Consider the following 14,998-nt stretch of genomic DNA (forward strand, 5'->3'; position numbering starts at 1 on the left):
CAAGTTAGACGCTAATGCACAGCTACATCGCTCCCGTCCTGCCTGCCGCTTTCGCTTTGCTGATGTCATTGCTGCATGAATTCCGATTCGGGAGACTTGAAAGTTCAGACCGCCAGCCACACTCTGGAAAAATGTGGCCCAGATACGATTTAGACCACATACCTAAGTGACCCCGATCGTATTTGAAATGGTCCACTTCTATGCGACTTGTCACGTTCAGGCCATCAAGTTAATGGCTCACGCGAGTCGGAAAAACACGAAAAAATCGGATTCATGCATTAAGACCTGTAGTATGAACATAGCCTTAGGCTAGGTTCAAATGTGTAAAACGAACATACCCAGAAGTCAATAAAACAGAGTGAATCCTCATCACAGCATATTGCGCTGTTGGTAACAAGGATAGCACGTCCGCCGCACATCTGCTGCGCGGGGGGAAAATTATCGCCTTCATTTTCATTTACCGTGCGATAAATGGAATTATTGCATATTGCGACAAGCTTACTTTACTGCTGTAAAAAATGCACAATTAATTGACTAATCAACAACTATACTATTAGCAAATTAATTGACAATATTTTTGATAGTCAATTTCTTTTTGGGAAATATTGTTGATGTAAAAATTTTCAGAATCCTCTTTCTTCAGTGTTATAGTGGCAGATATTCTATTTTTCCCCCACATTTTTTTTTACCCAAAAAAACCCCCCAAAAATTACTTCATTTAAAGAATATATATATACAGTGCCTTGCAAAAGTATTCGGCCCCCTTGAATCTTGCAACCTTTCGCCACATTTCAGCCTTCAAACATAAAGATATGAAATTTATTTTTTTGTCAAGAATCAACAACAAGTGGGACACAATCGTGAAGTGGAACAACATTTATTGGATAATTTAAACTTTTTTAACAAATAAAAAACTGAAAAGTGGGGCGTGCAATATTATTCGGCTCCTTTACTTTCAGTGCAGCAAACTCACTCCAGAAGTTCAGTGAGGATCTCTGAATGATCCAATGTTGTCTTAAATGACCGATGATGATAAATAGAATCCACTTTTGTGTAATCAAGTCTCCGTATAAATGCACCTGCTTTGTGATAGTCTCAGGGTTCTGTTTAAAGTGCAGAGAGCATTATGAAAACCAAGGAACACACCAGGCAGGTCCGAGATACTGTTGTGGAGAAGTTTAAAGCCGGATTTGGATACAAAAAGATTTCCCAAGCTTTAAACATCTCAAGGAGCACTGTGCAAGCCATCATATTGAAATGGAAGGAGCATCAGACCACTGCAAATCTACCAAGACCCGGCCGTCCTTCCAAACTTTCTTCTCAAACAAGGAGAAAACTGATCAGAGATGCAGCCAAGAGGCCCATGATCACTCTGGATGAACTGCAGAGATCTACAGCTGAGGTGGGAGAGTCTGTCCATAGGACAACAATCAGTCGTACACTGCACAAATCTGGCCTTTATGGAAGAGTGGCAAGAAGAAAGCCATTTCTCAAAGATATCCATAAAAAGTCTCGTTTAAAGTTTGCCACAAGCCACCTGGGAGACACACCAAACATGTGGAAGAAGGTGCTCTGGTCAGATGAAACCAAAATTGAACTTTTTGGCCACAATGCAAAACGATATGTTTGGCGTAAAAGCAACACAGCTCATCACCCTGAACACACCATCCCCACTGTCAAACATAGTGGTGGTAGCATCATGGTTTGGGCCTGCTTTTCTTCAGCCGGGACAGGGAAGATGGTTAAAATTGACGGGAAGATGGATGCAGCCAAATACAGGAACATTCTGGAAGAAAACCTGTCGGTATCTGCACGAGACCTGAGACTGGGACGGAGATTTATCTTCCAACAGGACAATGATCCAAAACATAAAGCCAAATCTACAATGGAATGGTTCAAAAATAAACGTATCCAGGTGTTAGAATGGTCAAGTCAAAGTCCAGACCTGAATCCAATCGAGAATCTGTGGAAAGAGCTGAAGACTGCTGTTCACAAACACTCTCCATCCAACTTCACTGAGCTCGAGCTGTTTTGCAAGGAAGAATGGGCAAGAATGTCAGTCTCTCGATGTGCAAAACTGATAGAAACATACCCCAAGCGACTTGCAGCTGTAATTGGAGCAAAAGGTGGCGCTACAAAGTATTAACGCAAGGGGGCCGAATAATATTGCACGCCCCACTTTTCAGTTTTTTATTTGTTAAAAAAGTTTAAATTAGCCAATAAATTTTGTTCCACTTCACGATTGTGTCCCACTTGTTGTTGATTCTTGACAAAAAAATTTAAATTTTATATCTTTATGTTTGAAGCCTGAAATGTGGCGAAAGGTTGCAAGGTTCAAGGGGGCCGAATACTTTTGCAAGGCACTGTATATATATATAATTAGGGCTGTCAAAATGATCGTGTTAACGAGCGGTAATTAATTTTTTCAATTAATCCCGTTAAAATATTTGACGCAATTAACCCACAAAGCCCCGCTCAAACAGATTAAAATGACAGTACAGTGAAAGGTGTACTTGTTGTTTTTCGGAGTTTTGCCGCCCAGTGAACATTGTGTAATTAATTATTGACATCAACAACGGCGGGCTACTAGTTAATTTTTTTATTGAAAATTTTACAAATTTTATCAAAACGAAAAAATTAAGAGGGGTTTTAATATAAAATTTCTATAACTTGTACTAACATTTATCTTTTAAGAACTACAAGTCTTTCTATCCATGGATCGCTTAAACAGAATGTTAATAATGGTAATGCCATCTTGTTGAGTTATTGTTATAATAAAGAAATACAGTACTTATGTACCGTATGTTGAATGTATATATCCATCTTGTGTCTTATCTTTCCATTCCAACAATAATTTACAGAAAAATATGGCATATTTTGTAGATGGTTTGTATTGCGATTAATTGCGATTAATTACGATTAATTAATTTTTAAGCTGTAATTAACTCGATTAAAAATTTTAATCGTTTGACACCCCATAATATATGTGTTTATATATATTGTCAAGTCAAACTCTGAGAAACATCAGCAAAAAGCAGTGAGCTGGCAACCAGGCCTTGAACTGGAAAATCAACAGCCAAGCAACATGGCAACGGCTCACAGCTGGAACAGACTGGCCAATCAACCAGGTGAGGAATCCAAAGCTATAAAAGCTGGGAAGAAGATGGCAGCCTGGTTTTGGCTAGTGACACTTGCAGTCCCGTGCAACTGGCGGCGTTGGCAAAAAACTAACCAGAGAGGCAGCCGGTAAGCAGCAAAACTTTAAGTTGCAATGTGCCAGCGGCGGCCATTAGCACATGGCACGACTCACCAGTTGAAATGTTTGGACTCTTGTTGTTTGTTTATGGGGTCATTTGGGTTTGAGTCACTGGTTTAGTATTGACATTTGAAGTATTATAGGTTTCACTGTTATCATTTTTGTTGATTGGAAAAATGTAATTTAAGGAATTTGTCTTTTGGTATAAAAGTTCAAAAGTATGGTATAAAAGTTTAATTATTTAGAAGTGAGAGTTAAAATATTGTGTAATTTAAAATAATGGTTAACTGACAGTTCTAAATAGGTGTAGTTTGTGTTAGATATCAAATATACAATTTTATTGTTGAATTGTTAAAGTAAAATGCCACTATTGAGGTTTTCTTTTGTATTGTTCTTTTGTATTGTTTAAGGTTTTTCACCTAATGGAAATGGTTTCCACAATGCTCAATAAAAAAGAGAAAAGGAAAACTGTTCATTCATTCGAGTGAATCCCACTCTACTCTGGGCTAACGCCAAATACCTTTTTCAAGTTGGGAGCTGCATGGGGACTTAAAGCAAAGGCTTGACATATATACATACATATATATACACACACATATATATATATATATATATATATATATATGTACAGTGGGGAGAACAAGTATTTGATAATACTTGTTCTCCCCACTGTACATACTGTACATACATACATACATACATACTGGTATATATATATATATATATATATATATATATTTTTTTTTTTTTTTTTTTAAGAAAGTAAAATAAATAAATAGTCTTTTTTACTATATATTTTTTAAATTATCATAATAATTATTAAATATATTTATTTAAAAAATTTAATTGAAATTGGGAAAAATGTCAAAAAATAGTAAACATTCTTTAATTCAATTAGCAAATATTTTGTGATTCATGTAGTCCTTATCTTTCATTACCAACCACAGAAAATGTAGTTTAAATTTTAACAGAAAAACGTGAAATCGATGCACATGATTTACTTTTACCAGCCACATGAAATGGCAAGGCAGGCAAGATTATTTTTTATTATTTATTTGTACTATATACTCGTTTCAAAATGTTTTAAAAACAGGCTATAAAAATCACTTCCATTTTGTCTGACACCTGTTTGTAACTGTCAATATTCATAAAATTGTAGTAGGCAGCTGGTAAATTGTGTGTATCTGATTTCTGTGATTTAAAAATCTGAACTGTCCTATGCGAAAGTGAACCACACGATACGGCTTTGTAAAAATGACACGTTAAATTTTAAAGAAATGCGCAGTGTTGTAATTGAGAGCAGTCATGGACTGGACTGAAAGAAATGGCGTTGCAGTCAGCCATATTCAGTCAAAGTCAACTGGGAGTAGACATGTGCCGATTACAGGTTTCAAGGTATACCGTGCTATGAAAACATCACGGTTTCAAAACCGCAAAAGTTTTCCATCATATCGTCCCTAAGGTATTAGCTATTTTTTTTTTACATCCTAGAAATACAGGGAGAAATCTCTCGCTTGCAGCTATAAGGCTTAACACTCCCCCCACCAGTTGTTGCTCAGTGTCAGTGAGTCAGCTGTGCGACATAATGGCTGGAGGAGGTTTTCCCCCATCGAATAAAACAAAATCACTAGTACCGGAATACTTTGGCTACGGAAAAGTTACAGAAGGGCGCGGCTTAGAGGAGGAAGGTCAACCAATATGTAGAACATGTTCGCGGAGGGTGGCTGCCGGGGAGGCAATACCTCCAATGTGATTTCGCATTTATACAAAATTAAAGGTTAGTAAACACTGTCATGAACGTTTCCCACCACCTACGAGAGTTAACTCCAGCATGATTTGTGTGTCTACAGGTAGTAAAACATGGTGTTTTTTTCTCTCTAGCAATTGTCTGTGTTGAGAAAGAGATTGTGTGTGGGTATAATGTATAATGTAAGCATGATACGAGTCATATACACATGCTTTTTTTGGAAAATAAACATTTCTGATTGTAATACTGTTGGGCTGCGGGGTTAGGTTTTATTTAGAATATTTCAGTTATTTTTTATGACTTGTTTTAATTTAACTTAACATTATACTTATGTTCCAATTTGCCAATGGGAAAAAGCTTTTTTTTTTAACCCAGATATCTCAAAGTAACACATTTTAAAGCTGTATTAGCAATACAGTAAAACCGTGATGTCTTGGCTTAAGGTTAACATACCGTCAGAATCTCATACCGGCACATGCCTAACTGGAAGTGTGCGTGAGATACAATCGTACCTCCTGTAGTTTGCATTAGAGGAGGCGAAAGTGGCTAAAACGTTTGGTTTTGGCGCAATTGTGACTCACTGTACGTGTCATGAAGGGAAACAGCTTTGATGAAGGGGAACTGTCAAGACGTACAACAGTAAATCCCAAAATCCGATTTGCAGTTAGATTAGTGTGCGTGTGTGTGTGTTATAAGTTTCCCCAGTGCTTTATAAACCTGGTGGGCTGTCAGGCTAAAGTAGCGCTAAAGAAGAATGTGTAAAGTTTAGACATAATTTAACCAGATTTTAACAACGCTTCGTGATAAGACTGAAGGGCAACATCTCGTGGTCGATATGTAAACAAACCTATCCTAGCTCTCCGGACTGAATTGCATTGTATTTTTGTTTGATTTTTCAAGACTCTGCCTATTTTAGGCCCCTACGCTTAAAAATTATGAATAGAAGGCTTATAATAACATCATAATATCAAAATTCCTGTGAACTGTCAATTTTTTTCCCCCAAAAAACTGGGGGGCTTCTCTACCTCCAGGCTTTGCAGGTTTTCTGGGGGGAAACCCTGGGTAAAGTTAAAAAAAAAAAAAAAAAAAAAAAAAAAGTACAGGGTGTCATTGGTGCATTTACCAATTTTTAAATAGCAAACGTTTTTTCTCAATTTTAGCCATTTTTTAAAAACATAATCCACCAGTTTTGCAGATTAAATGTTCTAATTTTGAATGAAAGCGTAAATGCAGTTATTTGTCAGAGTCCCGCAAAATGATGTCCTTGCAACGTTTGTATTATAAAAACATTTCTGCCTACTATCAGTTAAGTACATCCAAATATGTTAAGATTTTCCTTTAAAAAATATGTGAAATACTTTATTAAGGTGACGGACTTTACGATGAAATGAAAATGTTTTGAAAATTGCATTGACTTGGAACTACTGAATTTGTCTTTGTTCACCTCAACAGCCAAATGATTTCAATTCACCTGAAATGTGAAATAAATGCAAATTGCCCCGAACCACATGCTCCACTGCATCTTTTACCTGCAGCAGTAAGTCCTTCATCTTGGTCCCCTGCTGGAGGAGCTGGTAACTTTGCTCTTTTGCAAGTTTTTGCACAAACTCAACCGCAGCTTTATTCTTCTGGGTAAGGAGTGAAGCCCAGATAGCCCGGTACACGGCCGTGTTATCTTTGCTGGGCCTTCCGCTGGGATTAGCCATCACTCCCACACGCACTCCTTGGCTGGCTCTCTTCTTGTACATACACACACACGCACAGCAATGATGAAATGCACACATATATCACAAGTTTTATTTCAAGCATAGAACGCAGAAGTGTTGATTGGTTCAAGTGAATTTTTATTGACACATAAGAAATGAGTGTCGGCCCAATTACACATACCTGAGCAATAATCACTTAACAAGTTCCCAACACATTTTTCCAATGTACTTAAACCTACATCAGGGTGAAGTGTAGGGCTGCAGCTATTGAACATTTTAATAGTCGATTAATTGATGGACTAGTTAGTTCGAATAATCGAGTAATCGGATAAGAAACATGAAAAATTAAAATACCTTAGCTGAGCCTCAAACGGTATTTTTTTTTTTTTAAATGAGGATCTGTGTACAACAAAAGAACAATTGGCTAACTTACATAGAAAAGGTCCGCTAGATTGAATGCTATAAAATGCTAAAGTTTTATTTACAATGCTCTTAACAAATGGTTCAGACACGTATTCCCACAAAAAAAAAAAAAAAACTGCTAAATATACCTATAAACTAAATTATGAATGCATTAAAAAACATTAGCTCAAACAAAAACTTTGCTTACGTTGGTCTGAACAGGGAGCAGTTGGATTCAGGTATGTGACAAGAGGCAGACCAGGCAGTGTATCCGCCTTAATCAATAAAACTAAATGCAAGCACTTTCAAAATAAACCATTACAACGCCACTTTAATTAAATGAATACTCGAAGCAACAAAATTTAATTCGAATCTTTTTTTCTAATCGAATACTCGAGTTAATCGATTAATCGTAGCAGCACTAGTCAAGTGCTTTATCAATAATCAACATTCATCCATCCACATATAAAGTGCATTTCTTTTAACTCTTCTTGTGCCATTGACGATGACGGACGACTAATCAGTGACCTGCAAGCTGCGGCTCCAGAGTCACATGTGGGTGTTTTTTTTTCCTTTTGGTTTGAATTTGAATTACCCCTAATTCACACCAGGTGCAGCTGCGACAAGATTGGCTGCGTTCATAATTTCATATATATTCTCAAGCATACTAATTAATCTGACAATTTCCACCGCCTGCGGAATGGGCTACGATGTGCCGCATGTAATTGAAGGCTTGACGCAGAAGTCAGTTTTTTCAATACTCCCGTGCTGGAAAGGACGTTTAGCACTGATACAAAATAAAACTACTGGTTTCCTTTCAAATAAAGCACTTTTGTCAACGAGGATCACGGAGTCTCTCCCTGTATTTACCTGCCACGACCGTACACAATCAGCGTGGGTCGTATTTCACACTATGCAAAGGTGGGCGGGTGCGTGCGGTGCATAGTCTTCACAATTTTGACAACATTGATGAGTTACTAATTATTGAGGTCCAAAACCACACAGTCATTAATGACTAGAGGTGGGAAAAAATATCATCTGGCGATATATCGCTAACCTTTACATCCCAATACTAAGTATCGATACTTTTTTCTGAGCATCGATAATGTAGATACTTCTAATGTGCAGCGCCAACGCAGCACCGGCCACAAGCCAACAAACTAGAGATGTGCCGATCCGATCACTCTCTGTCCTGCTGCTTGGTAGCTGATCAAGCTTTGATGTTGCCATAGAAGCCTAGGAGCACTATACTTGAAAGACCACGCCATATGTCTGTCATTGTTGAGCTTGTTAAACACTAGCGGTAGTGTGAGTGGCAACTTATTGTGTGTGTGTGTAAGTGTTCTCAGCAGCCTGAGCAGATTTGAGTGGACTGACTCAATGTAGCATATAATAAGGACAAGTATTTTTTTCTATGTTATTCTGGTTTTAAAAATTCAGTGGGACAGTAACATGTTTAAACTTTTTCTTTTTAAACAATTTTTTTTTTTTTTGGTATCAAAACGGGAATCGGTATAAAATGTAAAGTGTTTTAAATAGCTTTCGTTGTATTTTACAGAGAAACAGTTTCTGCCACACATAATGCACTTTTCTATGTAAAAAAAGAATAAATGTCAAATGGCATCGAGTTTAAACGGAGATACAGTGGGGCAAATAAGTATTTAGTCAACCACCAATTGTGCAAGTTGTCCTACTTGAAAAGATTAGCGAGGCCTGTAATTGTCAACATGGGTAAACCTCAACCATAAGAGACAGATTGTGAAAAAAACAGAAAATCACATTGTTTGATTTTTAAAGAATTCATTTCCAAATTAGAGTGGAAAATAAGTATTTGGTCACCTACAAACAAGCAAGATTTCTGGCTGTCAAAGAGGTCTAACTTCTAACGAGGTCTAACGAGGCTCCACTCATTACCTGTATTAATGGCACCTGTTTTAACTCATTATCGGTATAAAAGACACCTGTCCACAACTTCAGTCAGTCACACTCCAAACTCCACTATGGCCAAGACTAAAGAGCTGTCGAAGGACACCAGAGACAAAATTGTAGACCTGCACCAGGCTGGGAAGACTGAATCTGCAATATGTAAAACGCTTGGTGTAAAGAAATCAACTGTGGGAGCAATTATTAGAAAATGGAAGACATACAAAACCACTGATAATCTCCCTCAATCTGGGGCTCCGTGCAAAATCTCACCCCGTGGCGTCAAAATGATAATTAGAACGGCGAGCAAAAATCCCAGAACCACACTAGGGGACCTAGTGAATGACCTACAGACAGCAGGGACCACAGTTTCAAAGGCTACTATCACTAACACAATGTGCCGCCAGGAACTCAAATCCTGTACTGCCAGATGTGTCCCCCTGTTGAAGAAAGTACACGTCCAGGCCCGTCTGCGGTTCGCTAGAGAGCATTTGGATGATCCAGAAGGGGATTGGGAGAATGTGTTATGGTCAGATCAAACCAAAATAATACTTTTTGGTAGAAACACAGGTCCTCGTGTCTGGAGGAGAAAGAATACTGAATTGCATCCAAAGAACACTATACCCACTGTGAAGCATGGGGGTGGAAACATCATGCTTTGGGGCTGTTTTTCCGCAAAGGGACCAGGACGACTGATCTGTGTAAAGGAAAAAATGAATGGGGCCATGTACACAGAAAAAATGAATGGAGCCATGTATCGAGAGATTTTGAGTGAAAATCTCCTTCCATCAGCAAGGGCATTGAAGATGAGACGTGGCTGGGTCTTTCAGTATGACAATGATCCCAAACACACAGACGGGCCAACAAAGGAGTGGCTTCGTAAGAAGCATTTCAAGGTCCTGGAGTGGCCTAGCCAGTCTCCAGATCTCAACCCCATAGAAAATCTGTGGAGGGAGTTGAAAGTCTGTGTTGCCCAACGACAGCCCCAAAACAACACTGCTCTAGAGGAGATCTGCATGGAGGAATGGGCCAAAATAGCAGCATCAGCATGTGAAAAGTTTGTGAAGAGTTACAGAAAACGTTTGGCCTCCGTTATTGCCAACAAAGGTGTGACGGCCCCTGGCCGTTTAATAGTTAATTTTCTCAGGTTCTTCCAGTCAGCTGATCGTCGCCTCCACCAGCTGGCTGCTTCCCCTCCCACTGTGACGTCACCACCACTGATTGGCCACCGGAAAAGGCGCCAAGCTTCTTAAACCTGCCGCTGTCAACGTTCTATGAGGTCGCAATTTGGCAGCATTCTGTCGCGTTCCTCCTCGCTAGCTGTTTGCTCGCCATTCACGCTCGTTTGCATTTTGATCGCTAGTTTTATACACTCCCGCTTTTTCGGTGAGGTCTTTTGTGTTTATTCATTATTGGATCGTTTTTGTTCACCACTGTAAATAAGGGCACTGAAGCAAGTAAGGGTATGTCGCCATTTCTGTTCAACCCGTTTTCTCCTGTTTTGTATAGAGTAGGAAGTTAGGTTAGAAGCAGTCTTTTCTTTGTTCCTTTTACATGATCAGGGCTTAGTTAGAGGGTGGGGTTTGAGTGTAATTCCTTTTGTTTGTTGTTTTGGCCTGTGCTTACCCTGAAGTCACGCTTCCTCGGCATTTTGTACATATTCATTGCGAGTTTGATTATTGTGTAAATAAATTTGTGTCCACTTGTACATTTGTGTGGATTGTTTTATGTTACGCCTTTCGCGAGCCATCTTTGGCACGTAACAGAAGGGTACATAACAAAGTATTGAGATGAACTTTTGGTTTTGACAAAATACTTATTTTCTACCATGATTTGCAGATAAATTCTTTAAAAATACAACAATGTGATTTTCTGTTTTTTTTTTCCACATTCTGTCCCTCATGGTTGAGGTTTACCCATGTTGACAATTACAGGCCTCTCTAATATTTTCAAGTGGGAGAATTTGCACAATTAGTGGTTGACTAAATACTTATTTGCCCCACTGTACATGCCTGTGTTTTTATAAAATTTAAAAGGTAATATGTTGCCATAGTTGAAGTATCGCAATATGTATCGGATTGCCACACAGGTATCGGGATACGGATCAGATCATGACAAAAGCAGATCGTCCCAGCCCTATTAATGACCCCTTCAGATCTTTTTTTATAAGACAAACCAGTATATTTATAAGGCAGTGTCACACGTTATAGCACAATTGCACATGAGTCCGTGTATTCTCTCTTTTTGAGAAGTCTTAGTTGTCACGCATCCTTGTCGCAGCTGCAGGCAGTGTGAATTTAGAGTTAGTCTGCCACTAGGTAGATTCAATTTATTTGAACCGTCACCGAAAGTGGAAACCAATGAGTTAAAAAGTGCCAAATGTGTTACATTATTTTTTGTATAGGTTTTAAAAGTACCATAAATTAAGACTATAAGGCGTATCAGACTGAAAGCCACACCCACCAAATTTTACAAGAAAACTTATTCATAAAGAAACCACACTGGACTATAAGCCACAGGGAAGTGGAAAAAAGGTAGCATCTTACAGTCTGCAAATTATGGTACATATTAGAAGAGCAATGGTACTCACCAAATGTTTAAGAGCAGCAAGCAACAACGTTCTTCCAGAGACTTTCTGAAAATCTCCGACAATCCACATCGTAACAGCACTCATCCCGTCTTTGTCTGAGGAAAATGAGAAAACAACTCTCAACATTGACAACAAGGCATCTAGTCTCATGAAAATCGACAAAAAAAAGGCAACAAACTAGGGCAAATACTCGCCTGAGCAGCCAAATTCAAAGCACCGCCATATTTAGTAGAGTGGGCGCTCCCTTCCCTATGTTATCAATTTTTCTCCTGTCATCACATCCCCTACCCTAATTATTTTAGTTAAATAAGCTAATGTTATGACGTATGTGACTTTTGACCTCATTACCCCAAATTTAATCACCTCTTCCATTTTATGTCGCAAACATTTCCTGCAAGTTTGACAAAAAAGCTTGTATGCATTCTTGGATGAGCTTGAAAACAAACATCCAGACAAACAGACATGCGGAACCAAGTACATAACTTTCACATTTTGTAGGTTTCACTTACTGGAAAAAATAAAATATATATATATTATAAAATATACTTTGGTAAAGATAGTGCACGAAATGCATTCTCACCATGATTAGTCAAGTATTTAATTCTCTTCGCCATCACAGCGGTCTTGTCTCTGGTGTCCAGGAATGAAAACATAGTTGTGTCCTCCCAGTCACTTACAACTATGAGCAAGCAAAAAATAATAATTATAATGAAAAAAAAAAAAAAAAGAAAAGTATACAAACTGAACACTTATGAAGAGGTGAGTTCACCTGGAGAGGAAGTGAAGTCCAGATATTTCCTGTCTACATTTAGAATGAGTGGATTCATTCTTGGTACCACATTGGGTTGCTCCATGAGGTAATCCACCACATCTGTTCCCTCAGTCAAATGACCCTGCAACCAGTAGTTAACTTGTTGCATCATACTGCGAGGTATTCAAAACAAGCATGTGAGAATATTGCATATCGTAACTTTTCCTTACACTTCGCTTGATTTTTTTTATGCCAGGAGTTGAACTGGTTCCCTTTATTACATACTGTATGTGTTAAACTCAAGGCACGGGGGCCATATTCAGCCCGCCACATTTTTTTTACGCGATCCCCGAAAGTGAATCATGTGAATCAATTTAATTGTTTCTCGCTGAAATGAAATCAAATTTCTGTCGGACTACATAGATCAAAGAATATTTACTATTTTTCATTCCCTTTTTAAAATGAATAAACAAATCAATAAATAGATGTTTTTTAAAAAAATTGCGTTTTTGTGTAATTAAACAAAAAAAAAATTACAAAGAGAATATTTCGTTTATTTTTGTTTCTTAGGGGCAGTTTAGATGGCGACTCTGCGACACCACAACGCAATGACTGTGTTGCGGAGTGGCCTCGCGTTCGTATGGTGTCGGCGAAGACGGAAGGCAAAGACGCAAACCTTAGAATCCTGCCTCCAAAGTGGAAGAAATCGATTGCGGGGGCTTGAGGAGGGGCTTGCTCCGCATGCATCAAAAGCTCCCGCGTCGCGGGACCACGCCGATCATCACTCAAGCACATCACATTGGGCGTGCGCAACGGTGCTACTAAATATTAAAAACAGCAAATGTGGCGGAATGTCGGCTTTAATTTACTGTTTTTATAATATTTTTAATTTAAATAGGTTGAATGTTTCCATTTTTGTGCCTTTTTGAACAAGAGAAAATGCCATTGCTTGGAGTGGGCAGGCATGTTGTCTTCCGGCCTGAGGAGGTCAAAGTGCATCCTTCGCTGTCGCCTTGTAAATCTGCACTGCCCCCTAGGGCCTGGTATGAATAATACATCATTTTCATGCGGAATTGCGACATTGTTCGAATGGAGACGGAACCTTATCATTTGCTAACATGAAATTCTTTGTCTTCTGGGAGAGTCACCATGTAAACGGCCCCTTAGTAAAAATGAAAATGTTAAATGCTACATTAAATGTAATTTTTTTTTTTTTTAAGTTTTTTTGTTTTTTATGAAAAATAATCATACTAATTAATATTATGATTAATATTACTTTTTAATTTTAAAAGACTAAGAATTTAAAAATGTATATATATTCCCTTTTTAATAAAAACATGTTAAAAAAATATAATAAAAAGAACCAAAAATAAATATAACATTATTTTCTATAAAGGGACTCAAAAATGGTATATGGACAATTTTTAGGTCAATGTCTCTAAACAAGTCATCGACTCTCAGACTTGCTGCTCATTTGATGATCAATTACTAGCTTAATAGTGGCAGGCAATGGCCCTCCGAACGTAAACCATAACTACAGTGTGGCCCACGGTAAATATTAGTTTAACCCCCCTACTTGATTGTATTTACACACGGACACGATTAACCGCAATGGGGAGTTGTCTCCTAACGCTCAGACAAATACAAAAGACAGTACCATTGTGGGAAGAGAATTTGTTCGCCAGAAATGTGCCAGCTACGCTCAGTACAGTACATCAGTGCTTGATTTTGTTTTATTTTGGTGGATTTATATAAAGGTCCGCTGGGAGGATGACATACAGTGAAGTCAGAGTACCTTGAAAACAGCTTTCTGGAAGTCAGTGGTATAGTCCATTATGCGCTGAAGGATGATGCTCTCCAGCTCATCCGGTTCCATGTCATCAGGGCTCAGGGGAACACCGTTAAATAACGCAAGTGGAAGGTCACCCAAGCCGCTCCTTTTGTAAAAGAGGATGCCATCCTGGCGCACATGAACAACTGATTGCAATAATTACTTTCAAAAACCAAGAACTACATGAGATTAAAACAAAACTTTTTAATATGTGTTCACACCTTTCTTTTGTCATCATACTCTGATTCGGCACCAAAGATGCGTTCAGCGTTGGCATTAGGGAATTTGCTCTTCAGGAAAGCAGTGATTGTGTCAATTGTCAATGTTTCTCCTTCATTGACTCTGTTGTACAACTGCATTGAATGATAAATTTGTTGAGATTAAACTCTATTCCAGTCGCTAAAACATGAAGGCCCAGTGACCTCCAAAATGCAAGTGTAAAAAAACAACAGTACTTGAGGTATTCAGTAGGGATGTTCCTGATCCCATCACGTGATCGGAAATCGTGCGATCGGGCCATTTTTCAGAGGATGGGAATCGAGTGAAAAGGATCAGATTTTTTTTAATTTAAAAAACAAATAATAATAATAATAATAATTATATATATATATGTATATATATATATATATTAGGCCTGAACGATATATCGTTTAAACATCGCCATCGCGATGTGCGCATGCGCAATAGTCCTATCGCAAGGACGTGCGATAGTTTTTTCATTTCATTTTTTTTAATCCACAAACGTTTGTTTTGAGGAAGGAGAGGGAAGGAGAGCGCACAGCTTCTCTTTCC

General features: G+C 38.3%; 1 protein-coding gene across 3 annotated transcripts in view; it reads right to left on the reverse strand.

Annotated features, from left to right (window-relative positions):
- Window positions 1-14,998, reverse strand: part of uggt2 (UDP-glucose glycoprotein glucosyltransferase 2) — a 78,991-nt gene that overhangs the window by 41,911 nt on the left and 22,082 nt on the right. For 2 of the 3 annotated variants that reach the window (XM_057853540.1, XM_057853539.1), the window contains exons 17-22: window positions 14,428-14,559; window positions 14,171-14,335; window positions 12,394-12,517; window positions 12,205-12,303; window positions 11,625-11,719; window positions 6,533-6,739 (exon numbers count right to left, since the gene is read on the reverse strand). In XM_057853540.1, coding sequence (XP_057709523.1) covers window positions 6,533-6,739; window positions 11,625-11,719; window positions 12,205-12,303; window positions 12,394-12,517; window positions 14,171-14,335; window positions 14,428-14,559 — 822 coding nt within the window. Of the gene's footprint in view, window positions 1-6,532; window positions 6,743-11,624; window positions 11,720-12,204; window positions 12,304-12,393; window positions 12,518-14,170; window positions 14,336-14,427; window positions 14,560-14,998 lie in introns of all 3 variants that reach the window. The other variant, XM_057853538.1, reaches the window with a different exon arrangement.

This window comes from Corythoichthys intestinalis, chromosome 12 (genome assembly GCF_030265065.1).
Source record: "Corythoichthys intestinalis isolate RoL2023-P3 chromosome 12, ASM3026506v1, whole genome shotgun sequence".
NCBI lineage: Eukaryota > Metazoa > Chordata > Actinopteri > Syngnathiformes > Syngnathidae > Corythoichthys > Corythoichthys intestinalis.